Here is a 27,924-nt window from a genome sequence, read left to right as displayed (position 1 = left end):
ACACAGTGGGCCTAATCTAATCACAGGAGCCCCTTAAGCAGACTATTTTCTTCCACAAGTTGCAGAAGAGGAAGTCAAGGAATTCATGGGGTGAGAGAGGTTAGACACCAGGAATGCTCTCTGTTACTGAGACAGAGGGAGTTGGGGGCACAGGCTCGAGAATGGCTTCTAGGAACTGAGAGCTGTACCCAGCTGATGGCCAGTGAGAAAAAGGCACCTCCGTCCTACGACAGCAAAGAAAAGAATTCCTTCCACAAGTAGTGAGTTGGAGGAGGACCCTAAGCCCAGATGGGACAATAGCCAGAGCAGAAATTCCATTGCCATATTCCTGGACTTCTGACCTATAGTAGCTGTAAAATAATACATAGCATTAAGATTATGGTGATTTGTTACCCAGCAAAAAAAAAAAAAGGCATAATGCTTTCTGCATAACCCCTTTGCTCTAGCATCTGTATCTGCTGACTCTGAACCAAGTCTCTCAGCTGAGATCTCTTTCATCTACTCCAATCTCCCCTGGCCCATCGTGCTTCAGCCAGCCACCTAGGCAGGCTTTAGAATTTGATGTTGACATGTAGGAGGGTTGAATTTTTTTTTTTTTTAATGAAGAAAATTACAGAAATAGAATTCTCTATTCATGAAAAAAGAATAAGATAAAAAAGATGAGAAGTGATATTTGCAGCATTTTTAAAGGCAATTACATTATCTGGTCCTGGTCCTAACTTGGTCTCCAAATCACACTGTCAGGATCAATAAAGTTAACGGTAACGTATTTTTTAAAATTCTAAAATTTGAACTGAATTTGCCAATTTCCATGTAGTAGCCTCAAATTAACCATGACCAAGTCTGAAGAAGGTATGATACTTGTGAAATTAGTACAACCTGAGTATAATTCTTTCAAATGTTTTCTAGTTTTCCCATATTTTTAGAATTAGATTTTTATTTTTCCAGAACAAATATATGTGGAGTAACAATATTTGAAATGCATAAAAATTTCTCTTTAAAAGTAGAACAAGGGCTTGCTTGGTGGGTCAGTGGTTGAGTCCGCCTGCCGATGCAGGGGACACGGGTTCGTGTCCCTGTGCAGGAAGATCCCACATGCCATGGAGCGGCTGGGCCCGTGAGCCATGGCCACTGAGCCTGCACGCCCGGAGCCTGTGCTCCACAACTGGAAAGGCCACCCCGTGTACCGCAAAAAAAAAAAAAAAAAAAAAAAAGTAGAACAATATTTGAATAGTTAGCAAATATAGTAGTTGGCAGAGGAACTAAAAATTTGGTGTAACTTGACATTTCTGAAGATAGAGTGGGTAGACCAGGATACTTATCTCTTTTACAAGAACCTATTTTTTTTTTCTTCAATTTCCTTACCTAATGTGTTTCACATTAAGGGAAGCAGATAATAAAAATGCTAAGACACTTAAATCCATTTCAAATGCAAAATTAAAAAAAATCAACATCAAAATGTCTTTGAGAAAATTTGCTTTGCATTGAATTGAAATTAATTATGTAGGATGAGGGCAAGTTTCAAAACAAGGACACTGGAGGCTAAAGTTTACCATTTAAAATGAGACCTGCCAGTCTAGGACATCTGTAAGCGCTAAGCTATACATTCCAAGAAATAGCTGAAAGTTAACTTTGAAAGGTAATTGATCATTTCATGCAAACAAAATATTTAAAAACATCATTAAGTCATGGATATTATCTTGGTTATATGCTATTAGCAGTTAAGTAATTTTTTGAAAAAAAACATTGATAGCACAAGTGGAAAGCTTCAAATAGAAATTAAATCTATAAAGGGATAAAAGCTAAAGAATTCCAATGACGCTTCATGAAAAAAATACAGATAAAAGAGATTATTCTTTCAGATAAAAGAATAATCTTCCAACACAATTTTAAGAAACAATAAATGTGTTTTTGTTAACAAATTTATTAAAAGCAAATTATTCTTATTGGATGTATATAACACATTGAGTTGCTTACTTTCATCCATGTCTCTTTTCATGTATAACATGAAAAAAACAAACAAAACAAAACGAACCCTATTCCTAAAAAACTTGTCCTACGTTTGGAAATTAGCTCTGTCCCAGAGATTTTACATATATTAAAGTGAAATCTTATGTATTTTATCTTTAATATTAGTGGTTCTGTTCAAAATTTGGGCACACAAATATTTATAGTTTACAAGCTGGAGTCCTTATATGGTCTATATGGTAAAATTAAACTAATATGAGTTTAATTTCTTGCTTGTGATTCAGTCAATTAGTACTACATCTCTCAATAAAATTTCTTTTTGAAATGAGCTAAACAGAAAAAAAATGGGTGAACACTGATTTCTATCACCAGGAAATAAAGACAATTAGTACCAAATCAATAAAATACCAAAAAAGTATTTACATTTTTTATAGAGATTATAATTTCAAGCAAAATCCATATCTTTTATAATACTTAATTTATATATGTTTACAAATCTGTAACAAATATTTTGGTGATGAATAGGACATGGAGATGATTTAGAAACAAATTGTCCTCTTGCTTCTGTTTGCTTGTAAAGTGAAGGGGTGAAACTAGTTGATTAATTGTCACTCCAAATGTGGTAACTGCTTCTTCATCTACTGGCTGGTACTTCTAATCATGACTTTTCTAGTTTATGCCAGAAAATTATTTTTCCTAGACCCTTTACATTTGAAAAATACTTTCAGATGTTTATAAAATTTATTATTTTTGTGAGGATTTTATCTTTGAGTCAGAACCTTCCTATTATTTACTTAACCATTTGTAATGTCTACCACTGTCTGTGTCTTGAAATACAGTTGACTCAGAAAGAAACATTGCAATGTCCATATAGATGGGTTCAGTTTGTCCACTTGTCCACTGTGTGGATGGATGCCAAGCCCCCTTGCTATGAGCATATCACTGCAGTGGGGTCAAGAGCACAGTAACCTCAGGAAGCAGCATACTCCCTTTACCATGCCAACTGTGGACAGGTTTTCTTCACCATGTATGTTTTTCTCCTAATTTAAAAAAATGTTTTAATGGAGGATTTGTTTTGCACTTTTTTGATTTTATGTTAAGAGTAATGATAGATGCAATGTACATAGACTGACTACCTCTAAAAACTGAGTTAAGCACAGCACATGCCTTGTCTAGTTTAATCTTCACAAGAGCTGTTTGCAGTGGCCATGGTTATTATTCCCATTTTAAAGAGAGAAAGGCTAAGTATTCCCAAGATCACACCATTACTAAGTAGATTTGGAATTATATAGCTTGGTTCTAGAGCCTAAATTCTAAACCCCCATGCTGTGGTAAGGACGCTTTAGAAAACAATATGCTAATATTTATGGGGCATCAATAAAAAAAGTGTAAGTCCTTTGCACGCATGTTTCAGTTTCCACCTATGTCTGTGGAATTCAACTGATATTATTTATCTAGTGTGCTTTAAAAATTAAATAAGTATAAAATAGGGGGCAATTCCTGTGGGGTTAATAAAAATAAATATACTTTTTTCAGCCAGTTTGTGAAAAATGTTACTTTAATTACAGGCCCTATTTTGTTTTGAAAAAAAAAAAAAAAAAGACGACTTTTTTCAAGTAGAAACAGTGATACTTACCTACCTTCAGGTATAAATATTAAATGGTCTAAAAGTACAAAATTGCAGTGTTTATTAATTTCCACTATCAAAATGATAAAACACAACTTTATTTTATTTCCTTCCATTATAGAGAGCCCATCAGATGCTGTAAAGAGTGACAAAGGCAATGGTATCAAAGGAAGAGACAGAAAAAACACTAGAGGAAATAAAAATTATCCAAAATCTAAGCTAAATGGTAAGTTACTTAGAGAAGCTTCACCCAAAATAAGAGCATTTATGAAAATCAAATAGAAAAATACAGTTCATAGTTATAATCTTAGATCAAAAGAGTTGAGCTTATCATCTGAATTTTCCAAATTCTATCCCGAATTTTTTTCAGTTTTCAAATATGGATGGAATATTCATGTCTTGTTTCTTAAGCACTAAAAATCACCGTTTAGAAAGTTAAATAGGGAAGTTTTGGAGGGAAGGGAAGAAAATATGATAGGGTTATAGGAATTAATGTTATTTCTACACTTGGAGGATCCTGTAATTCAAAGCTGAGAGTAGGGGTTAGACATTGGCTGCCATCAGGGTGTGAATGCAGAAGGAGGAGTCAAGGTCTCAGGAAGGAGAGGACAGCCTCACCCCAGATCTAGGGAGCCTCACTACTGACTCTTCTGGAACTGATTATACACGCTTCAAAGCATTAATATGAACTAAAGAGATGTAGGGAAGGGTTAGAAATCCCTGGCCAAAGTACAACCAGGGATTTACAACTACAAGAGCTGCGTCTCTGTCTAGAAATAAAATGTCAAAACAGAGTAAGTTAGTGAACCGTAAGTGAGCAAATCAAAATAGAGTATATATCAATAAAATTCAGGGCAAACATCAAGCTTAGATTTCAAGTATTCAGAGCTTAAGGACCAGACAGGTATTAGCTGTGTCTGGGGCAATAGTCTAGAAACTAAGAGAGAAACTAAGAGAGTATAGAGTTGAATTACAAAAACAGAAGCTTAGGGAGAGGCTAGCATTCTGGTGGCACTGTGACAGCAGTTTATATATATTTACTCATATAATCCTAAAAATTAACTCCACAAAATTAGTGGTAACCTCATTTAATAACAGAGACTAATCAGATAGCTCTTCTAAAGTCAAAGAGTTAGAAAGTCAGAGAATGGGAATTTTAGGATTTGTCCATCCTCCAAGCTTCTGCCAGATTACCAGGCAATTAAATTATATAACTCAAGGTTTTAAAAAATCTTTTTGATTTTAGTATGTCCTTGTAGGAAGATGGTGGAACACACAGGGGGACACCACGTGACAAGAGAAGGCAGAAATTAGTGATGTAGCTGCAAGCCAAGGAACACCGAGGGCTGACAGCCCCACCAGAAGCCGGTGAGCAAGGAAGGACTCACCTCTGTAGGTTTCAGAGGGAGAACCTGGCCCTACCAACACCTTGTTTTCAGATCTCTGGGGTCCAGGACTGTGAGACAACAAATTTCTGTTTTAAGTCACCCAGTTTGTGTTCCTTTGTTGTGGCAGCCCTAGGAAACTAATACCTTGTTCATCAAAATATATTTATAATTCTAGCATCAGTGTCACATTTACAAAATTTCAAAGTCAATATTATCCAATCTCGGTATCTCAGGATCTGTATTCTTCTCTTTCCATATTTTCTAATTCTGGCATGTGTTCTCTCAATAGTTCATACTACATCCTTGGGTCTGTCTACTCCATATGGGCTTCTTGTTACATACGAACACACAGTCACGCACCCAAATCTATACACATACATACACATACACATATGATACATGTACTATTCTAGTTATATTACCACTTAGGGCACAGATAGCTTGGATTACAAAATATTGTTATTAGTAGAGAGTTCCTCTATTCAACACAAACAAATTTCCCAAATAAGCATAAATACAGAACACCAAACACATATTTCATGCCGAACATGACTTGGTAATTCATGACAGATGCAGGAGAGAGAGTCTTTCTGTGCCTCAGGGCCATGATCAGTAATGTCATTATAAACTTATCAGACTTTTGCATTGTAATAGAGCTATTGTAAGACACCATTTACAGCTGATAAAATGTCAGATAATCCTATTTGCAGCATGTCTGGAAAAATTGGTTTGCCTAGTTTCCCTTATTTGTCTTCAGAGGGTGGTTTAAGACACTTCTCTCTGCTTAAAAAACTGATTAACAAAATAAATAAAAATAATCCTGTGTATCAGCAAATCTTATTGGCTTAATCTTCAAAATAGATCCAGAATCTGACCATTTCTCAGGCTTTCACTGCCACCACCTGGACAGAGCCAAGATCATTGCTCACCTGGACGAGGGCATCAGCCTCCTAACTGGTCCCCTGCCTTTGTCAGCCCCACTCCTACCCACTAATCAATACTCAGCAGTACAGCCGGAGTGATCACTCAGATCCTGTCACTGTCCTGCCAAAACCCCTGGCATAATTTTCTGCTTCACTCAGAGTACAAGACAAGCCCTTGTAATCACCTAAACTTCCTGGAATCTGATTTTGTTTCCTCTCCCCTATTATATACCTGATTTCACCCTCTACAAGTCTTCCTCTTGCTTACTTGTTCCACCACATGGAGTTTCCCTTATGTTCGTAGAAAATGTCAAGCAAACGACATCGGCTACTTGCTCTTGGTGACATGTTTTTCCTCCCTGCCTCTACACAGTCCTTATCTCCTTCAAGTTGCTTCCTCAGCGAGATCAAACCTGACCATTGTCTCTCACGCATCAGTGCAGAATCTGTGACAGCCGCTACCAGTCTGTTCTGCTTTTTTATCCATGCATATTATCACATAATATATATATATATACATAATATGTATATTATGTGTATATACACATAATATGTATATTAAAACTGCACTATGTACACTTTATTATATATAATACAGGTTTGTTATACTCAGTGTTTACTATCTGTCTCTCTCCACTGGAATTTAAGCTCCAGGAGGGCAGGAGACATGTGTTCTGTTTAGCACTGTATCACTCACACCACAAACAGAGACCAGGACATCCTCACTAAGATGTGTAGTAAGTGAAACACGGTTATTCAGGAAGAACATCAGTTATGCAAATCTCTGTTACACTTAGATGAAAACACTGTCTAGGGATTTAAATAATGTCTTAATTACTGATGTTAAATAGCATCTCAAAATATTGCTGACTGATGTTCATAAAAGTGACAGCTTGTCATACTGCACCACATGCTTCAAGTATAAATAAATTAGGGAGGCAACAGAAATATATTTTTATTAATTTCCTATGTACAAGTGACTGACAATAGTACATAGAATTGAGAAAAACTACATCTGTGGAGAGGTAAGTAATTAGGTATGCTGTCAAAGGTGTTCTACACCAGGGGGTCCAGAAACCACCACCACACAAAGCCTACTGGCTGCATTTTTCTTTTCCCTTTGGGGAAAGGTTTTGACAAAAGAACTAGGTATGCTGTCCCTACCCATGGGCAAAAGCCCATGAGCTGCAGGTCCTTACCCCAGTTTTGAACCTTGTTCCCCTGCTTCCTGGACTCCCCAGAGAAGGGATGCCCTTCGCCAGAGGGCCCCGCTGAGATCTACCCAAGAATGGGAGCCAACAAAGACATGAAGAATAAGAAGAGCCACACTCCCTTCACTGAATGATATCTTATCCTTACAATTCATCATATCTGGGTCTTGCCAACTACAATTCTAATGCCCATGAGATACTTACTAGCTGAGGGACCTGAGCCAGGACAGTCTCCACCTGGTTCTCATCTGCAAAGTTGGGAGGGGACCCGGTCACTGTCAGTTACTAAACAGGTATTGAATAAATGGCAGCTACTATTATTAAAATCATCCTTGAAACCAGGAGTTACATCTTTATTCCCATAATATCCAGAGATGTCCACGAAGATCTGTGTTGTTTCTTGGCCAAAGCATTTCCTCCCTGTGACAGTGTTCTGCAAGGCTTATTGTAACACTGGCCCAGATCACAGGACTGGATTATTTAGGTCCTCTGCTGGGAACATCAAATGCCCATCCTCACTCATACTCTCACTGTAGAGCTGACATTATGCCTCATACTCCCACTGTGCTGAATCCTTGCCCAAGAGCAGATAGCTGTTCCCTAAATGAATAACACTTCCTGAACAGCTGGGATCATGCTCAGAAACAAACATGACCTCCCCATCTTTACCTGTCTCACCAGCTGCCTAGGGTCTCCTGGTGTCAAGTCACTCGATAACCAAAGGCATCCTGACCTGATAAGTTCATAATTCCTTGAGATTACTGTATATGGAGCTATCCAACTTCTTCCTTAGGGGACCAGACACTTCAGCCATGCTTAGGGTATTTTAGGGTATTTTTTCCTACCTCCAGCTTCTGCATATCCACAGCTTATATTGCTCTAGTCATAGTGACCATCACAGCTAAACCTCCCTTTTACTAAGTTGATGACAATCTTTGTGACCAGCTTTAAGATAGGTTTTACCAGAAACAGACTCACAGACATAGAGAACAGACCCGTAGGTGCCAAGGCGGGAGGGACAATAAAGTGAAGAAAAATAAAGGGAAAACATAAATTGTAAGTGATTTTACAAACGTCTTCCGATAGGAGGAGATGTCTGCATCAACCCTGAGGATAGGTATTCTCACAAACTGGGCAATAGAGGGCACCCATGAGGAGGGACTATGGACCCTAAAAAGAAGAGCTGTGAAACTGTATGATGGGATTGAGGAGGGTTTTTCAAAAATAGGGTGGAGATGGGTGGTAGAGAAGTAGCTGTAATGCTTCAGATTTAAACCTTTTCTGATAGGAAATGAAGACTCACTGTAGTTTTTTAAGCAGAGGAATTTAAAAAATCACATAAGAACAACTCTGAAAGTAATGTGGAAGAGAGACTGGGAGAATGGAGACTATAAATAAGCAGTCAATTTTAGAGAGAACTGTGGTAGTCCAAAAAAGATGATAAGAGTTTAAACTGGAGTGATAGTAGTGAGCTGAGAAGCTGCTGGAGAGAACTTTATAGATAGAATCCATAGTGCTTTTGATGAACTAAAGTTTACCCTGAAGTTTGGAAAAATAGATGATATAAATTTCATGTCTGAGGTATGAATCAGGGGAGAAAATGTATGGGTAGGGAGAGAGATGGAGTTTGCAGTTGGGGAGATAAAGATTTTATCTTAGGTTACTGAGGCACTGACTGGTTAAAAATGTGATTCTGAAAGTGGGAGAGATTTATACCTCTCCAGGTATTTGAAGCCATGAATGTAGGTGCTTCACCTCCAAAGACAAATTTCGAATAAAGGAATGAGAATTGAGAGAAGAAGCGTGAAGAGTGTGTGAAAGGAAGGAGACAAGAGAGAGGGGAAACATTTAAGAACGTACCCTGGAGGATTCAAACTGCAAAACTACATGAAACCGGCCTGGAGGAGGAGGGAAGAGAATTCCAGAACCGCAATAGCACAGGCAGGGCTGGATACACCACTCAGGGAACCAAATGCAAAATGAAAATGTGAGGTCATTTGTTTAAAAGAAGCAATAAAAAATGTTCCATTAAAGGTACTAAAATATAAAGCTTTTCTCTTTTTACTTGTGGTCTCTTTCCCATCTTTTCATAGTATTTTTTTACTTTCTGTTTAAGGTCATTCCAAGAAAATTTTAAAATTTCAATTATTAGCAAAACTTTGACCATTCATCTTTATATTGTGCAATGCCAGTTTTAAACGCAAACATAAGAGAATTTAGTCCTTTCGTCACATGATCAAAATTACACACTTCATATTTCAGAGCTAGTATGTGCATTTTGTTCTTAGTAAGAGCTAACTCTGAACACTGAAACAAACTAACTCAACTGCTTTTATTACATGTCTTGGAGGATGCATATTCTAACACCACTTTGGAAGCTGACAGCTGTCATAGTACAATATCAGCCATGGAAAATACATAAACAAATGAGTAAAGCTATATTCCAGCAAAACTCGTTACAAAGACAGGTAGTAGGCCTGGCCAGGTTTGACATGCAGGCCATACTTTGCCAATCCCTGGTCTTTGTGATTAATTTTCCCAAGGTCACATGCTGCTGAGATGGATATTCAACAATAAAGATGAAAGCATTTTGAAACCAAAGAACAGTAGCATGCATGAAAAAAATTGTATTATTAAATTATTATATTCACTCTACTATATTTTGTATATGGTGTCAATAATACAATTCATTTTAGTGACCAGTGGGAATAAAATGCAAATAATGAATGCTTTTGAATACTGCAAACTAACACAACATAAAAAGCACAGGGTATTCATTTGTGGAAGATGCTGGAAGATGCACAGGAGAGAAAATGTCAGAATGTTACTTCTGAATTTATTACTGCCCTGTGCTGGGTGTCAGCAGATATAATTTGACCTGCAGGAAAACTGTGGTGTTCATTACAGGGTCAGTTCTATATGGGATTTGTTTTATAAATTGCAAGTAAATTAGAACAAAAGTGACTATTCGATATTGCAACAAAAGCTTCTATCACTATGTAAGTACTTCCTTGCCCACAAGGCTAAGGGGAGGTGCAGTACGAGGTGTCACGTGTCAGCTCCAAGTGTCTGTCTCCTCTGGCACTTAGTAGTTTTCGCCAAAGGACAGCTTCTTCATCCAAATTTGCTGGCTTATGAAATGTAAACATAATAATGAGTCATTTGAAAACCCTAGGATAAAAACATGGTTCTAAATTTGCCAAGAGATAGAAATGAAAAACAGGTATGATTGTTTCAAAAAGGTGTAATTCATATCTGAGCAATTCTGGGCCAAACAGACAAAACAAACCAAAAATTACATCAGTGTCTGGTGCTTTTCACAAAGTAGTCAGTCAGTTAACATCTGAATATTGGATAAAATAATGTGCTTAATGCCATTCCATTTTTTTTTCCAATTTCATTAAAATGTAAAAATGCTGCAGACACGTTACTAATGATTTCAACATATATAGTAATTTAGTTTTAAAAAAGTGCATGGCATGTTTGAATATAAAGATATATCCCTATGTTATTTCTGAGAAATATACTACATTTTTTTCAGTTGACTCTCTTGTCACTATAATAAGGTTAATTAGCAATTCTTTTCTTTTTTTTTTCTACATGGATATTGTCTTCAAGATTCTTGTAAAATTGATCATTTTGATCTAATATGAATAAAGTGATTAAATATACTTTCTGACATTTTTTTCTCACTATGCACAAATATTTGCAGAAACATATTTTACTATGAGTATAAAATATATAATCAGTGTAAAACTTTCAGAAAATAAAAACAATATTAAAAGCAACATTAATGTTTTGAAAGAATCCTATGTATGCATATGTGTGGTGTGCTTGCACTATGCATGTCTGAGCAAATATGTGGTTTTATCAGTTCCACTTAATAGTATGAGAGAAGCAACTTTTCATGTCAGCATTTATTTAGTACAATGACCACTTCTGAACACAGTTGTTTCCAAATATTTATTATTTTAATAACATAATTTGGGTATATCAGTAATAATTTCCTAAAACTGAAATTGATATGTTAAAACTTAAAATATTTCTGATGGCAAGCAACCTCTGAAAAGAGGGTGCCCATTTACTTTCCCCCCAAAGAGTAGAGAATCTTCACCAATTCAGAGTATTACAATTAAAAAACAAACAAAAAAAACCAAAAAACTGGCAAACAGATAAAATTTGTCTCATTTTAAATTTGCTATCTTCAATTGATTCTGATGATTTTGAAATATATTTTTATTGTTTGTTTATAGCAAACTGTTTTACTCTTCCAGTGGTCAGCTTTTGCACTTTGATTTGACAGAGTATTTTACAGCCATATGTCTATCTTATGAGGCAATACATTTTTGCATATATCTGCATTATGTTTATGATCATTTTTGGCTTAAAAAAGTATTAATTTTAGTTATTCTACTATAAATACACTCACTATCAACATTTTACTTATAATTTTCTATTTTTGCTTCGAGATTAAAAATTTCCAGTTAGAGATCAAATAAATATTAACTTATATTTTATTTAGATTATTTAATGTTTTATTTTGTAATTTTATCTAGTTAGTACTCATAGGATTTATTTTGGTATAAGATATAGGGGAAGAGTTTTCAAAATAACAGAATGCATCAACATAATTTAGTAAGTATTAAAATATTTATCAATTAAGATCCCTCCTTTTTATGTAATTTTATATCTAATGTGTATACATATATATCTGGACTTTCTGTTCTATTTTTTTATCTGCATCCCTGTGATAACATCATAATCATTTATTAAAGTTTATTTTAATACTTTACCAACAAGTTCTCTTATTGCCATTCCTTTTCAACATTTCTCTTCCTACTCTCTTTCACTTTAAAATGACTTAATCAGGGTTCAACAATTATCCCATTTGAAATTGTTTGAAATTGCTGTATACTTTTCAACTGTAGTGTCTATGTAGTGTTAAGAGATCACACTTCTGAGCTCTCAAATAAAGATATGTCTCCATTTATCTACTTTTAAGGTATTCAACAAATTTCACCTTTTAAACTTTGTTCTGTATAGTATTAAGCAGCAGTAGTTTGTGTTTTTGGTTACTTAAATAATGCATTTCCCCAATAGAGTTTTTAAATACTATAAGAAGAAATATGTACATAAAAGGCATTTTGACTAGTTTATGAGTTTAATGGAACTACCTCTTCTGTTTCGACTTAAAGAATGGACAAAAGACCCCGAATAGCCAAAGCAATCATGAGAACAAAAAATGGAGCTGGAGGAATCAAGCTTTCTGACTTCAGACTATACTACAAAGCTACAGTAATCAAGACAGTATGGTACTGGTACAAAAACAGAAATATAGATCAATGGAACAGAATAGAAAACTCAGAGATAAACCCACACACATATTGTCACCTTATCTTTGATAAAGGAGGTAGGAATGTACAGTGGAGAAAGGACAGCCTCTTCAATAAGTGATGCTGGGAAAACTGGACAGGTACATGTAAAAGTATGAGATTAGAACACTCCCTAACACCAAACACAAAAATAAGCTCAAAATGGATTAAAGACCTAAATGTAAGGCCAGACACTATAAAACTCTTAGAGGAAAACATAGGCAGAACACTCTATGACATAAATCACAGCAAGATTCTTTTTGACCCACCTCCTAGAGAAATGGAAATAAAGACTAAAATAAACAAATGGGACCTAATGAAACTTAAAAGCTTTTGCACAGCAAAGGAAACCATAAACAAGACCAAAAGACAACCCTCAGAATGGGAGACAATATTTGCAAATGAAGCAACTGACAAAGGATTAATCTCCAAAATTTACAAGCAGCTTATGCAGCTCAATAACAAAAAGCAACCCAATCCAAAAATGGGCAGAAGACCTAAATAGACATTTCTCCAAAGAAGATATACAGATTGCCAGCAAACACATGAAAGAAAGCTCAACATCATTAATCATTAGAGAAATGCAAATCAAAATTACAATGAGATATCACCTCACACCAGTCAGAATGGCCATGATCAAAAAATCTACAAACAATAAATGCTGGAGAGGGTGTGGAGAAAAGGGAACACTCTTGCATTGTTGGTGGGAATGTAAATTGATAGAGCCACTATGGAAAACAGTATGGAAGTTCCTTAGAAAACTAAAAATAGAACTACCATACGACCCAGCAATCCCACTACTGGGCATATACCCTGAGCAAATCATAATTCAAAAAGAGTCATGTACCAATATGTTCATTGCAGCTCTATTTACAATAGCCTGGACATGGAAGCAACCTACGTGTCCATCAACAGGTGAATGGATAAAGAAGATGTGGCACATATATACAATGGAATATTACTCAGCCATAAAAAGAAACGAAATTGAGTTATTTGTAGTGAGGTGGATGGACCTAGAGTCTGTCATACAGAGTGAAGTAAGTCAGAAAGAGAAAGACAAATACCATATGCTAACACATATATATGGAATCTAAAAAAAAAAAAAAGGTCATGAAGGACCTAGGGGTAAGACTGGAATAAAGACACAGACCTACTAGAGAATAGACTTGAGGATATGGGGAGGGGGAAGGGTAAGCTGTGACAAAGCGAGAGAGTGGCATGGACATATATACACTACCAAACGTAAAATAGACAGCTAGTGAGAAGCAGCCATATAGTACAGGGAGATCGCTCAGTGTTTTGTGACCATCTAGAGGGGTGGGATAGGGCGGGTGGGAGGGAGGGATATGCAAGAGAGAAGGGATATGGGAACATATGTATATGTATAACTGATTCACTTTGTTATAAAGCAAAAACTAACACACCATTGTAAAGCAATTAGACTCCAATAAAGATGTTTAAAAAAAAAAGAATGGGATTAAGTATCATTGTGAGCTATTTATATTGTTATGTTTGTCAACAATAATATATACCTAAAAGATTTGGAGATAATGTAAATCCCTTAGAATAGAAAGAAGAAAAGAGAAAAAAATAAACACTCTCAGTAAACTATAAAATAAATGTCAATGTCTTTATATCTAATGATGTGGTAAATTTTATTATTAAATATCTTACTTTGACTCATTCTTTTCTTCCTGGAGAAAATAACATTTACCATTTTCTAGAATTTTACTAATATAGTACTGGATTTTTTTTTTTAACTTGAAACGTTACAACCATGAATGGAATAAATGGAACTCATGCAAACTTTTCTTTTTGTGCTATTTTTGTTACCCACTGCTACTAGAGAATATTTGGGTCAGGAATCTCCGGTTGCTCTCCCTTACACTCTTCCCAAACAACTGGTAGAAAAAAAAATAGACATATTACTACAGAAAATTAATATGAACTGCTAAAAAATGTTCTTTTTTCTCTCTTAGGTTTCATTTTCTTCATGAGTTAGACCAAACCACAAAGACTGGATTGTTTAGAGGATGGGTACCACAACACCTTCCATTCAGCTTAATAGAGCTGTGGATGGACTGCAAAATAGCAATAATATGCGTCAAAAGTCCCACCAAACTCTAGGAGACACACTGGTAGAGGTTGTGCCATGGTGCTCACTTTGCTGATCACAAGAGGGTGCTTGGGGTATCTTTTTTTTTTTTTTTCTCAGCAACCCAATGCAAGGTGAGGAATTCACCAGAGCAAGGGAGCACAGAATAACAGGCTCTCCACCTTTTATACTTCCTAGTACGGAAGAAGCATGAAGGGAGGAAATAGTAATGCCCAATGGTTCACTTTAGAAACATACAAGGAAATTCTCCCTGCGTCAGCGACACATTCCTTCCATACTTTGGCAGTGTATTAGAACGTGCTGAAGATTTTAGCACTGCAGGCCATTCTACTATGGCCTACCTCACCTTTTCTTTACATGAAAATATTAGACCAGATGTGGTTTTAAAGATCTTTTCCAGATCCTGAATGGGTTTGGCCAACAGGGACAGGAGACAGTGAGGTTGTGTGTACATCTCCTGGGCTTCTCCATCTTGGATTGCCTTGGACTGCTCTGTCTTCCCCTACAGAGAAGCCACAGCTTCTGTAAGCTGGCAGCTTCCTCCATAGTTTCTGGGTCCTGGTAACTGCCCTTTCCTTTGCCCATTCTGGCCTAAGGGCAGTAATGACATTCTGCTGGTACTAGTCCCAGCAAACCATACTATGCCTCATTGTTTCCTTATACCCTACCCATATATTTGTAAATGATCTTTTTATTAAACTCTCCCCAAGTACCCAGTTGGAGTTTGCTATCTTTTCCCTGATTTGACCCTGACCAATACAGTGGATGAAGATATTGGTAAAATGCCAGCATGTCTTAGAAATGATTGATTACCTTGTCTAAAAGGATTAGGGAGGCAAGAGAAACTAGAAGGAGGCTAGGAGAATTGGAGGAGGTCAAAACCATCAAAGGATGTTTGCAGTTGGAGTGAGGGATGAGCAAAATGCAATGTGACAAGATTTTGCTCATAAAGGGCAAAACTAGGATTCAATTTCCTAGAAATGGGGAATTTGTGTCCTGATTGTCTGGACAGTCAGGGGTGGCTATGGGGTTACTGTAGGAGAGGAGGTGTAACTCAGCTACATTTACTAAGAACCTTCTCTGTGAGCAGTGACATGTTAGGCATTGTCGATAAGTCATAAATTAGACAACCAGCTATCATCTTATAAAAGTACAAGGAGGATTCTACTTTTAAATTTGTAATTAAACTTACTATGTTAGTTTTAGAAACTTTGTAAAGAAAATCATATCATATTGGACACACCAAATATAATGATTTGGTCTTTCATATTACTGATTTGCCAGCCATAAGTCACTCACTTAAAAACTTTAAAATATTGATATAATGCGTATTTCTTCTGAAGCATATATGCACACACATACACACACAAAACTAATAAATTCCTCACTGAAGAAAAATTAACTTCACTGCCACAATTACACTTGAAATGCCACAAGATAGAACTCTTTTAAAAATGCAAAATATCCTCTTTCTGTAAAATAGAATTTCTTAAACTTTTTTTTTGCACGTTTCCTAACTTGATAGTAATTTACAAGGGTAAAGGAGATTAGTAATTTATAAAATGCTTTAAGCTAAGAGCAGTTATCTAAGAAAAGTGGCTTTTCATTAATTATTTCAAGACTCTGAATTCAAATTCATATACAGGATATTATTTTCTGTCAGTTGCTATATGGTGTTTTTGTTAAATAAAAGACATTAATTTATATTCTGTATTATGTATACAGTGAAAGCATCACGGCTTTGCATGAAAAAGTGATAAACCACACCATGTAGGATGGGAAAATCCAATAGAGTTCCCTTGAGTTTTTTCATCTTTTCAGTTTAAAAAGTACCAGCTCTGAAGAAAATGTTAGAAAGTGTTTGTTATATTGTGTTCAATCTTACAAAGAAGCTATTTCAAGAAATGAGAATAATAAGAGTTATTCCAAAACTTTGAAAGATCCATTGTGACAACTTGAACTAGTGGTTGCTGATTGATTGCCTGTGGTATAGCCATCTCCAACATACTCCTGCATTGATCTGTGAGCCTTTGTGGCAGTGTGTAAAGAATAACCACTTGTGACAGGTACAACAGCAGGGGCCATCTCCATTGAACTGGCTGCTGCCCTGATTACAAGGAGGCTGTTTAGAGCACCTGGTGACCATGACAGGCTCTTTCTTCTCTGTAGAAAAGAAACTCATTTCTAAAAGTTTACAGAACTAAAACTGAGGAACTCACCAGAAATCATCAGCTGAGGAGGTGCCGGAATGGGCTCCAGGGAAGACCAGATAAGAGACCTTATGGAAAGCCTTTGACTTGCTGCAGGAGATTCCTGACCACGCCCACGAGGCTGCAGCTCCCATCTGGACCATTCTGAAGAAGTTCTGACCTCTTCTTTTAAATCAGGTGCTAAGGTCAGATAATCTGTATAATATGTCCAATCTGGCATAACTACAGACATGGGGACAGAGGTCTGTATTGGAAGTGATTGAGTTGCTGAAACTATAGAAAATGCTACAGGAGAGGTTACTTCTGAAAAATCAGACGTGGAGTCTACATGTCGTGGCATGTTGTTTTTGAGGTCACTTGAATGTATAGTTTCTGGATGACTTTGAAAGTTTAATTCAAAATTTAGAGACCCATCCCCTGTGTGAGGTTTGAACTGGGTATAAGACCCTTCATGCTCTCGCACGCCCAGTAACTTGTCTTCATTCAGCATCTCAGTGGGACCCAAAGTTGTACCATAGAGTCCTATTTTCAATAGTTTAAAAATGTTTTCTGATACTGAAGGATCATCAGCAGTCTGTTGTGAAGTCAAATCCGAATTCGTCAGGTCTGAAGGGACAGTTTGTGAAGGGATAATGGATGGACACATCTTATCCAAGCATAAATTAACATCCAAACTACTTGATAGGGTAACATATTCTTCTATGGATGAGACTAAAGTTCTTCTTTTTGTACTCTTTGTAGAAAGAAATAAAGATGACAGTTCTGTGATTGCCACTGATGGCGTGATTTCAGCAGCCGAAGGAAGTGAATGTCCAGAAGTGATAGTTTGTGTTCCCATTCGTGCAAACCACCTGGCTAATACTGCTGAATTCATCCAGGATGTCTCGTAAAAGTGGGACTGTTTGCTATGCAAAACTTGATCTGAAAATTCATGAAAGGATTTTATTTCAGTCATAGAACACGTTGCACATGTTTGGCTTAATGCACTTAAAGAATCAGCAGCCTGTGGTTTGATATTTGTGAGTCTCTGGTTGCTGGATGCTTCGGTAATAACCTGCTCTTCACTGGGAATGGAGGCTTGTGTGGTGAATTGGTGCAGAGTTGATGAATTTAAGATGGCTACCGGCTTGGATATGATTATCTCAGCAAGAGAAATGGGAGACATCGAAGAGCTCAGCAGTCTCCAGGACTCTCTTCTTGAAATTAACGAAAGAGCTGAATATTCTTCAATATCCTCGTGAGAGACGACTGGAGGTGCACTCATGGAAGCAGTTGCGGGCGGGAAGCCACGGGAGAGTAATGAGTGTCTGTTTAACTCAACATCAGCCCCTGGAACACCACTAATTACTGAACTCATTGTGGTAGCAGACAAGACAACAGTCCGGGGGCTCTCAGATAATAAAGATTGTGTAGGAAAAATAAAATCTGTCATTAAGGATGAGATGATAAACGGGGTGCTCTCTCCCCTATCAGGGAAAAAGAGTCCTGGTGCGCCCACTGGAGTTTGGATGGGCATACATGATACAGATGTTTTGCCCCCGACGATATGTGCTGGGTCATGAGCACCAAAATTCAGAAACTGAGAAGAGGAAACATCTGCTGAAGAAGGAAGACTGTGTTTTGCTGAAAGCTCTTTAGTGGAAATCAGTTCTTCGAGTAGATAGCTTTCAGAGGACGTTCCAATATTTAATGCTGCCAAACCAGTGGTTGGGAGAACGTCGTGCTGGAAAAAGTCTGTCTGTTTTGGACCTTCAGAGAGGAAAAGGTAAGAAAGAAAGAACGAGAGAGCAAGAAAGAAAAGGAAGAAGAAAAATGGATTAAACCCTGGGCTGAATCTTCTGCAAATTACACTGCACCTTATACACATTATATATATGCAGACTAATGTGGCTCTGTAAATCATATTTCTAATAAAAGTGTATGAGAAAGTTTAGTGACTTCACAAGCTGCATAAATGCAGAGTTCTATTATTCGTACTCCCTGGGGTGGCCAAATTCAGAACAAATGGTCTTCTTTAGAATAACCTTCATTCCAAAATAATGATGCCTTTGAAGCATGAAACATGAAAATTTACAATTCTTTGACAGTGAAAAATATAAAAGAATATTTGACCTAATGAGTTAGAAACATTAGAAATTTCATTTTACTTTCTGAATAGACAATTTTTTTATATTAGATACCATATTTCAAATTAATTCCTTAAAAGAACAGAAATTATACAGAAAAATATAGAGCAGTATACCTTTATGCTTATAATATCCATTAGGCTTTAAACGTATTTTTTAAACAAGGAATACCTTGTTAAGGGCTATAATTCTCATTCTGTTTATCCTGAGAGACAAGAAAGAATTTGGAATTTAACATACAATATGGCACCATTTGATTTAGTAAGTTAAATAAGACGCGTCAAAACATACTCAACCTGTCAAAATACTTCCCAATAGGAAAAAACAGATTTTTAAAAATCTGAGTGTTTTTCCAGTAAATTGATAGGAATATAAGTTTACATATAATGATTCAGAGGATGTTAAATAAAGACATAATGAGGCAAGTAGTACAGGTCTTTTAAATAAGTTTTACTGATAGTTGAAACAAAATGAGGTAGAATTGGAGTTCAGTTATCTACCAAAATTCACGTATCAGAATAAAGACTATTCATGAACATTTTTTGCACTGTTTCAGAAAGAGTATTTATTCATAAAGGACACCAACGTTTTTAAAACTTAAAACACAGCACATAACCAACAAAAATTCTAAGCCAGTTTTATAGCCCTAAAAAATAAAGTGTCTTAGAAAAATAAATATTGAAATAAGTCAGAAAATATGTTTTAAAACATAACTTTTTCAAACTTCTCCGCATCATACTCTCATCTACTTACCTTCACCAACTGGAGTAGTGTTCACTATGGTCCACAGTTGGGTAGCCCTGGCAGGTGGGATGCTACTGACCGAAGTCCCTGAGGTGGGCACTGTTTGTGTCTGTGTGGAAGTGGCCTCTTTTCCTTGAGAGCTGGGAGGTAAACAGGTGGTTCTTCTTATTTCATTACCACAGAGAAGCCCAATGGAGCAGATCTGCAAAGGACAATTGCCATAGTTAAGCACATAGTTTCTTTGCCCCTGAGAATTTTTAAGTTAGTTTTGAGGTTCATTTGAATTTTCATAGTTATATTAGTTAGCTCACCACCTTATTGTGTAGAAAATGGAATCTCTGTAGTAAATTTACCTATATTTCAAAATTAATTAAATTCTTCAAATTTTAGATATGCTCAAACTGTATGCCTAAATTTATTCTTGATTCCTTTAAGTCAAAATACTACTTTCCATTTGCTTTGAGGATATTTTTTTCCAATGAAGAATCTGTACTGTATGGTAGAAAATATGAATATAAAAACTCTGTTATAAATTTTAAACTTTTCTTCTCTAAATGTCATATTTAGTTGGAAACTAAAATAAAACACACGATCTACAACAGATAATTTGAAGACATTATCTTGTGATTTTCTGAATCATTTTAATCCACATTGGTTTAAAAAGCAAAGTTCCTTTTCTGTTTTAGCTTGACCTGAATGGCCTACTTCTGCCATATACTTATAAAATAATTTCCACATAAAGAAATTAATTTTTAATTCATAGGAAAGAGAGTTGTGAGGCATGTATAAATAAGTGCAAATGGATCAGGGATTCTCCTTTAAATGTAGAGCTAAAAATTAGTTATACTATTTGAAACATTTTGAATTTTAAGTAAATACCACATACCTGTTTTCTAACACTAAAGACATTCATAGGTAGCTCTGCTTCACTGTTACAGTATTTGTCCAAGATTGTATCTAATTTGTACAAAGTGTAAATTTTGTTTTAGTTATCCCTTTTTTGTTTATTTCACAGTTATATATTCTGTATGCACTTTCAACTCACACATTAAAGTATTTAAAGCTTAAAGGCCAGTGTTATATAACTACCTTAAAAATCTAACATGTAGAAAACAGTAAAAAGTGAAGCTAGAAGTAATAGAAGAAACAGCAAGAAAAACATATCTATTATCATTCCACACATTCAAGACCAAGAGATTGTCCTTTTCTCCACTCAAGGGTAAGCAGCAAGCCCCAGAAGGACTTCACAGATTAATGACAATGCGCAGGAAACTAGGATAAAAACCAGAATGTCAATATGCTAGATTACAGTGAAAACCTAGCTGTTACACAGCTCATAAATATTTGCATGGTCATGGTCAGCTTTCCCCTCCAGAATCACAATCAGAAGCCATAATTAACTACCTTGAGAAATCATCACCGCAGGATTAAGGACCCTCAAAGTCCCCGTAATCAACAAGTTCTCTCCATGTCACCAGAGCTACCCAAGAATCACAGGTTTCCCTGATGTGCATTAGATCAGAACATGTAAAACTAGTTTCCAAATGCTTAACAATATCAGACTAAGATACTACCAGAAGAATGATCTTGAATACTTGATGTTAACTGATGTATCACTGATTAAAGTTATCTACCTATTAGACAACTTGACACTGCTGATATTTGTCTCTATCATTCTCATGTGTTCTCTAATAGTGTTGACTGTTATATTATTGATGTGTTAATACATTCATCTTCCAGGTGACACTTAGGTCCAGTAGCCAGGAAGCCATACTCCCTCTTTCCTATGTTGCATGCCTAGGCTCACATACATCCTCTGCTGCTTTTAGCCTTTAACTCTCAAAGCTGAATTTACTTTCCCAATTTTGAGCTTGATAGAAAACATCCTGTTATATTCCCAAGTACTAGAAACTTTTAAATCATATTTTTTTAATGTTCTTCCAAATAGATTTTAATTGTCTGAACTTTCTCTGTCTATACGCACAGGCACATACACATACACATATGCCAACACAATTTGTCTTAGAGAGACTTCCATATTTTCCTTAGTTAAATCCCAAACTTCATGGGAAAGCTCACTACATATTCACTAAACCTATCTCCTCTTCCTCTTGGATTACATGTCTCAGTCACTCTTGTGTCTCTGTGTGATCATGTGACTTACTTCTACCCAAGGAAGGGTGAATGTACCATGTGTGATCCTCCGGCCTCTCCCCTTGTGTGCTGACCTCTGAAAACACATAATAAAGATGGGTAGGAGAAGGCGGAAGATGGCGGAAGAGTAAGACGCAGAGATCACCTTCCTCCCCACAGATACACCAGAAATTCATCTACACGTGGAACAACTCCTACAGAACACCTACTGAAGGCTGGCAGAAGACCTCAGACCTCCCAAAAGGCAAGAAACTCCCCACGTACCTGGGTAGGGCAAAAGAAAAAACAGAGACAAAAGAATAGGGACGGCACCTGCACCAGTGGGAGGGAGCTGTGAAGGAGGAAAAGTTTCCACACTCTAGGAAGCCCCTTCGCGGGCGGAGACTGCGGGAGGCGGAGGGGGGAGCTTCGAAGCCGCGGAGGAGTGCACAGCAACGGGTGCGGAGGGCAAAGCGGGGAGATTCCCGCACAGAGGATCGGTGCCGACCGGCACTCACCAGCCCGAGAGGCTTGTCTGCTCACCCGCCGGGGCGGGCGGGGCTGCGAGCTGAGGCCGGAGCGCAGGGAGAGGACTGGGGTTGGCGGCTTGAACATAGCCTGAAGGGGTTAGTGCACCACAGCTAGCCGGGAGGGAGTCCGGGGAAAAGCCTGCACCTGCAGAAGAGGCAGGAGACTTTTCCTTCCCTCTTTGTTTCCTGGGGCGTGAGGAGAGGGGTTTAAGAACGCTGCTTAAAGGAACTCCAGAGACGAGCGCGAGCCGCGGCTAAAAGCGCGAACCACAGAGACGGGAGCGAGCCGCGGCTGAAAGCGGGGAATCCAGAGACGGGCGCGAGCCGCGGCTGAAAGCGCGGAATCCAGAGACGGGCGCGAGCCGCGGCTGAAAGCGCGGAATCCAGAGACGGGCGCAAGCCGCGGCTAAAAGCGCGGACCCCAAAGGCGGGCGGGAGACGTTAAGGCTGCTGCTGCCGCCACCGAGGGGCCTGTGTGCGAGCACAGGTCACTCTCCACACCCCTCCTCCGCGGAGCCTGTGCAGCCCGCCACTGCCAGGTTCCCGGGATCCAGGGACAACTTCCCCGGGAGAGCACACAGCGCGCCTCAGGCTGGTGCAAAGTCACGCCGGCCTTTGCCACCGCAGGCCCGCCCCGCACTCTGTGCCCCTCCGTCCCCGCCGGCCTGAGTGCGCCAGAGCCCCCAATCAGCGGCTCTTTTAACCCCATCCTGTCTGAGCAAAAAACAGACGCCCTCCAGCGATCTACACGCAGTGGCAGGGCCAAATCCAAAGCTTAGCCCTGGGAGCTGTGAGAACAAAGAAGAGAAAGGGAAATCTCTCCCAGCAGCCTCAGAAGCAGCGGATTAAAGCTCCACAATCAACTTGATGTACCCTGCATCTGTGGAATACCTGAATAGACAACCAATCATCCCAAATTAAGGAAGTGGACTTTAGGAGCAAGATCTATGATTTTTTCCCCTTTCCTCTTTTTGTGAATGTGTATGTGTATGCTTCTGTGTGAGATCTTGTCTGTATAGTCTTGCTTCCACCATTTGTCCTAGGGTTCTATCCGTCCATGTTTTTTTTTTAATTTTTTTTCTTAATAATTAATTTTAATAACCTTATTATACTTTACCTTCGTTCTTTCTTTCTTTCTTTCTTTCTTTCCGTCCTTCCTTCCCTCCTTTAGACAAAGAATCATCCCAAATTGAGGAGGTGGTCTCTGACAGCAAGATTTAGGATTTTTCCCCATTTACCTCTTTTAGTGAGGGTGTATGTGTATGCTTCTGTGTAAGATTTTGTCTGTATAGCTTTGCTTCCAACATTTGTCCTAAGGTTCTTTCTGTCCCTTTTTTTTTTTTTTTCCTAAATAAGAAGTTTTTAATTCAATAACTTTATTATACTTTATCTTATTTTTACTGTATCTTCTTTCTTTCTGTCTTTTTTCCTTCTTTCCCTCCTTCCTTCCTTCCTCCCTCCCTCCCTCCCTCCTTTCTTTCCTTCTTGCCTTCTTTCCTTCTTTGCTTCTTTCTTTCTTTCTTCCTTCCTTCCACCCTCCTTTCCTTCTTTCTTTCCTAATACTTCTACTAATTCCCTCTACTTTTTCTCCCTTTTATCCTGAGCCTGTGGATGAAAAGCTTTTGGTGCTCCAGCCAGGAGGCAGGGCTCTGCCTCTGAGGTAGGACAGCCAACTTCAGGACACTGATCAACAAGAGACCTCCCAGCTCCACATAATATCAAACGGCGAAAATCTCCCAGAGACCTCCATCTTAACACCAGCACCAAGCTTCACTCAACGACCAGCAAGCCACAGTGCTGGAAAACCTATGCCAAACAACTAGCAAAACAGGAACACAACCCCACCCATTAGCAGAGAGGCTGCCTAAAATCATAATAAGGCCACAGACACCCCCAAACACACCACCAGACGTGAACCTGCCCACTAGAGAGACAAGATCCAGCCTCATCCACCACAACACAGGCACTAGTCCCTTCCACCAGGAAGCCTGCACAACCCACTGAACCAACCTTAGCCACTGGAGACAGACATCAAAAACAGGAGGAACTACAAACCTGCAGCCTGCAAAAAGGATACCCCAAACACAGTAAGATAAGCAAAATGAGAAGACAGAAAAACACACAGCAGATAAAGGAGCAAGATAAAAATGCACCAGACCTAACAAATGAAGAGGAAATAGGCAGTCTACCTGAAAGAGAATTCAGAATAATGATAGTAAGGTTGATCCGAAATCTTGGAGATAGAATGGACAATAGATTGGACAAAATGCAAGAATCAGTTAACAAGGACCTAGAAGAACTAAAGATGAAACAAGTAACGATGAACAACACAATAAATGAAATTAAAAGTACTCTAGATGGGATCAATAGCAGAATAACTGAGGCGGAAGAATGGATAAGTGACCTGGAAGATAAAATAGTGGAAATAACTACTGCAGAGCAGAATAAAGAAAAAAGAATGAAAAGAACTGAGGACAGTCTCAGAGACCTCTGGGACAACATTAAACGCACCAACATTCGAATTATAGGGGTTCCAGAAGAAGAAGAGAAAAAGAAAGGGACTGAGAAAATATTTGAAGAGATTATAGTTGAAAACTTCCCTAATATGGGAAAGGAAATAGTTAATCAAGTCCAGGAAGCACAGAGAGTCCCATACAAGATAAATACAAGGAGAAATGCGCCAAGACACATATTAATCAAACTGTCAAAAATTAAATACAAAGAAAGCATATTAAAAGCAGCAAGGGAAAAACAACAAATAACACATAAGGGAATCCCCATAAGGTTAACAACTGATCTCTCAGCAGAAACCCTACAAACCAGAAGGGAGTGGCAGGACATACTGAAAGTGATGAAGGAGAAAAACATGCAGCCAAGACTACTCTACCCAGCAAGGATCTCATTCAGATTTGATGGAGAAATTAAAACCTTTACAGACAAGCAAAAGCTGAGAGAGTTCAGCACCACCAAACCAGCTTTACAACAAATGCTAAAGGATCTTCTCTAGGCAAGAAACACAAGAGAAGGAAAAGACCTATAATAACGAACCCAAAACAATTTAGAAAATGGGAATAGGAACATACATATTGATAATTACCTTAAATGTAAATGGACTAAATGCTCCCACCAAAAGACACAGATTAGCTGAATGGATACAAAAACAAGACCCTTATATATGCTGTCTACAAGAGACCCACTTCAGACCTAGAGACACATACAGACTGAAAGTAAGGGGATGGAAAAAGATATTCCATGCAAATGGAAACCAAAAGAAAGCTGGAGTAGCAATTCTCATATCAGACAAAATAGACTTTAAAATAAGGACTATTAAAAGAGACAAAGAAGGACACTACATAATGATCAAGGGATCGATCCAAGAAGAAGATATAACAATTGTAAATATTTATACACCCAACATAGGAGCACCTCAATACATAAGGCAAATACTAACAGCCATAAAAGGGGAAATCGACAGTAACACATTCATAGTAGGGGACTTAAACACCCCACTTTCACCCATGGACAGATCATCCAAACTGAAAATAAATAAGGAAACACAAGCTTTAAATGATACATTAAACAAGATGGACTTAATTGATATTTATAGGACACTCCATCCAAAAACAACAGAATACACATTTTTCTCAAGTGCTCATGGAACATTCTCCAGGATAGATCATATCTTGGGTCACAAATCAAGCCTTGGTAAATTTAAGAAAATTGAAATTGTATCAAGTATATTTTCTGACCACAACGCCATGAGACTAGATATCAATTACAGGAAAAGATCTGTAAAAAATACAAACACATGGAGGCTAAACAATACACTACTTAATAATGAAGAGATCACTGAAGAAATCAAAGAGGAAATCAAAAAATACCTAGAAACAAATGACAATGGAGACACAACGACCCAAAACCTGTGGGATGCAGCAAAAGCAGTTCTAAGGGGGAAGTTTATAGCAATACAAGCCCACCTTAAGAAGCAGGAAACATCTCGAATAAACAACCTAACCTTGCACCTCAAGCAATTAGAGAAAGAAGAACAAAAAAACCCCAAAGCTAGCAGAAGGAAAGAAATCATAAAAATCAGATCAGAAATAAATGAAAAAGAAATGAAGGAAACAATAGCAAAGATCAATAAAACTAAAAGCTGGTTCTTTGAGAAGATAAACAAAATAGATAAACCACTAGCCAGACTCATCAAGAAAAAAAGGGAGAAGACTCAAATCAATAGAATTAGAAATGAAAAAGGAGAGGTAACAACTGACACTGCAGAGATAAAAGAGATCATGAGAGATTACTACAAGCAACTCTATGCCAATAAAATGGACAATCTGGAAGAAATGGACAAATTCTTAGAAATGCACAACCTGCCAAGACTGAATCAGGAAGAAATAGAAAATATGAACAGACCAATCACAAGCACTGAAATTGAAACTGTGATTAAAAATCTTCCAACAAAGAAAAGCCCAGGACCAGATGGCTTCACAGGCGAATTCTATCAAACATTTAGAGAAGAGCTAACACCTATCCTTCTCAAACTCTTCCAAAATATAGCAGAGGGAGGAACACTCCCAAACTCCTTCTACGAGGCCACCATCACCTTGATACCAAAACCAGACAAGGATGTCACAAAGAAAGAAAACTACAGGCCAATATCACTGATGAACATAGATGCAAAAATCCTCAACAAAATACTAGCAAACAGAATCCAACAGCACATTAAAAGGATCATACAGCATGATCAAGTGGGGTTTATTCCAGGAATGCAAGGATTCTTCAATATACGCAAATCTATCAATGTGATAAACCATATTAACAAATTGAAGGAGAAAAACCATATGATCATCTCAATAGATGCAGAGAAAGCTTTTGACAAAATTCAACACCCATTTATGATAAAAACCCTGCAGAAAGTAGGCATAGAGGGAACTTTCCTCAACATAATAAAGGCCATATATGACAAGCCCACAGCAAACATCATCCTCAATGGTGAAAAACTGAAAGCATTTCCACTAAGATCAGGAACAAGACAAGGTTGTCCACTCTCACCACTACTATTCAACATTGTTTTGGAAGTTTTAGCCACAGCAATCAGAGAAGAAAAGGAAATAAAAGGAATCCAAATTGGAAAAGAAGAAGTAAAGCTGTCACTGTTTGCAGATGACATGATCCTATACATAGAGAACCCTAAAGATGCTACCAGAAAACTACTAGAGCTAATCAATGAATTTGGTAAAGTGGCAGGATACAAAATTAATGCACAGAAATCTCTGGCATTCCTATACACTAATGATGAAAAATCTGAAAGTGAAATCAAGAAAACACTCCCATTTACCATTGCAACAAAAAGAATAAAATATCTAGGAATAAACCTACCTAAGGAGACAAAAGACCTGTATGCAGAAAATTATAAGACACTGATGAAAGAAATTAAAGATGAAATAAATAGATGGAGAGATATACCATGTTCTTGGATTGGAAGAATCAACATTGTGAAAATGACTCTACTACCCAAAGCAATCTATAGATTCAATGCAATCCCTATCAAACTACCACTGGCATTTTTCACA

At 37.6% G+C, this 27,924-nt stretch overlaps 1 protein-coding gene across 1 annotated transcript in view; it reads right to left on the bottom strand.

The window, feature by feature from the left end:
- Positions 1-27,924, bottom strand: part of EYS (eyes shut homolog) — a 1,667,443-nt gene that overhangs the window by 832,714 nt on the left and 806,805 nt on the right. The window contains exons 23-24 of the mRNA XM_060030409.1: positions 19,695-19,887; positions 16,825-18,564 (exon numbers count right to left, since the gene is read on the bottom strand). Of these exons, the coding sequence (XP_059886392.1) occupies positions 16,825-18,564; positions 19,695-19,887 (1,933 nt within the window). The remainder of the gene's footprint in view (positions 1-16,824; positions 18,565-19,694; positions 19,888-27,924) is intronic.

The sequence above is a fragment of the Delphinus delphis genome, chromosome 14 (genome assembly GCF_949987515.2).
Source record: "Delphinus delphis chromosome 14, mDelDel1.2, whole genome shotgun sequence".
NCBI classification, from domain to species: Eukaryota; Metazoa; Chordata; class Mammalia; order Artiodactyla; family Delphinidae; genus Delphinus; species Delphinus delphis.
This window is presented reverse-complemented; position numbering and strand designations above follow the sequence as displayed.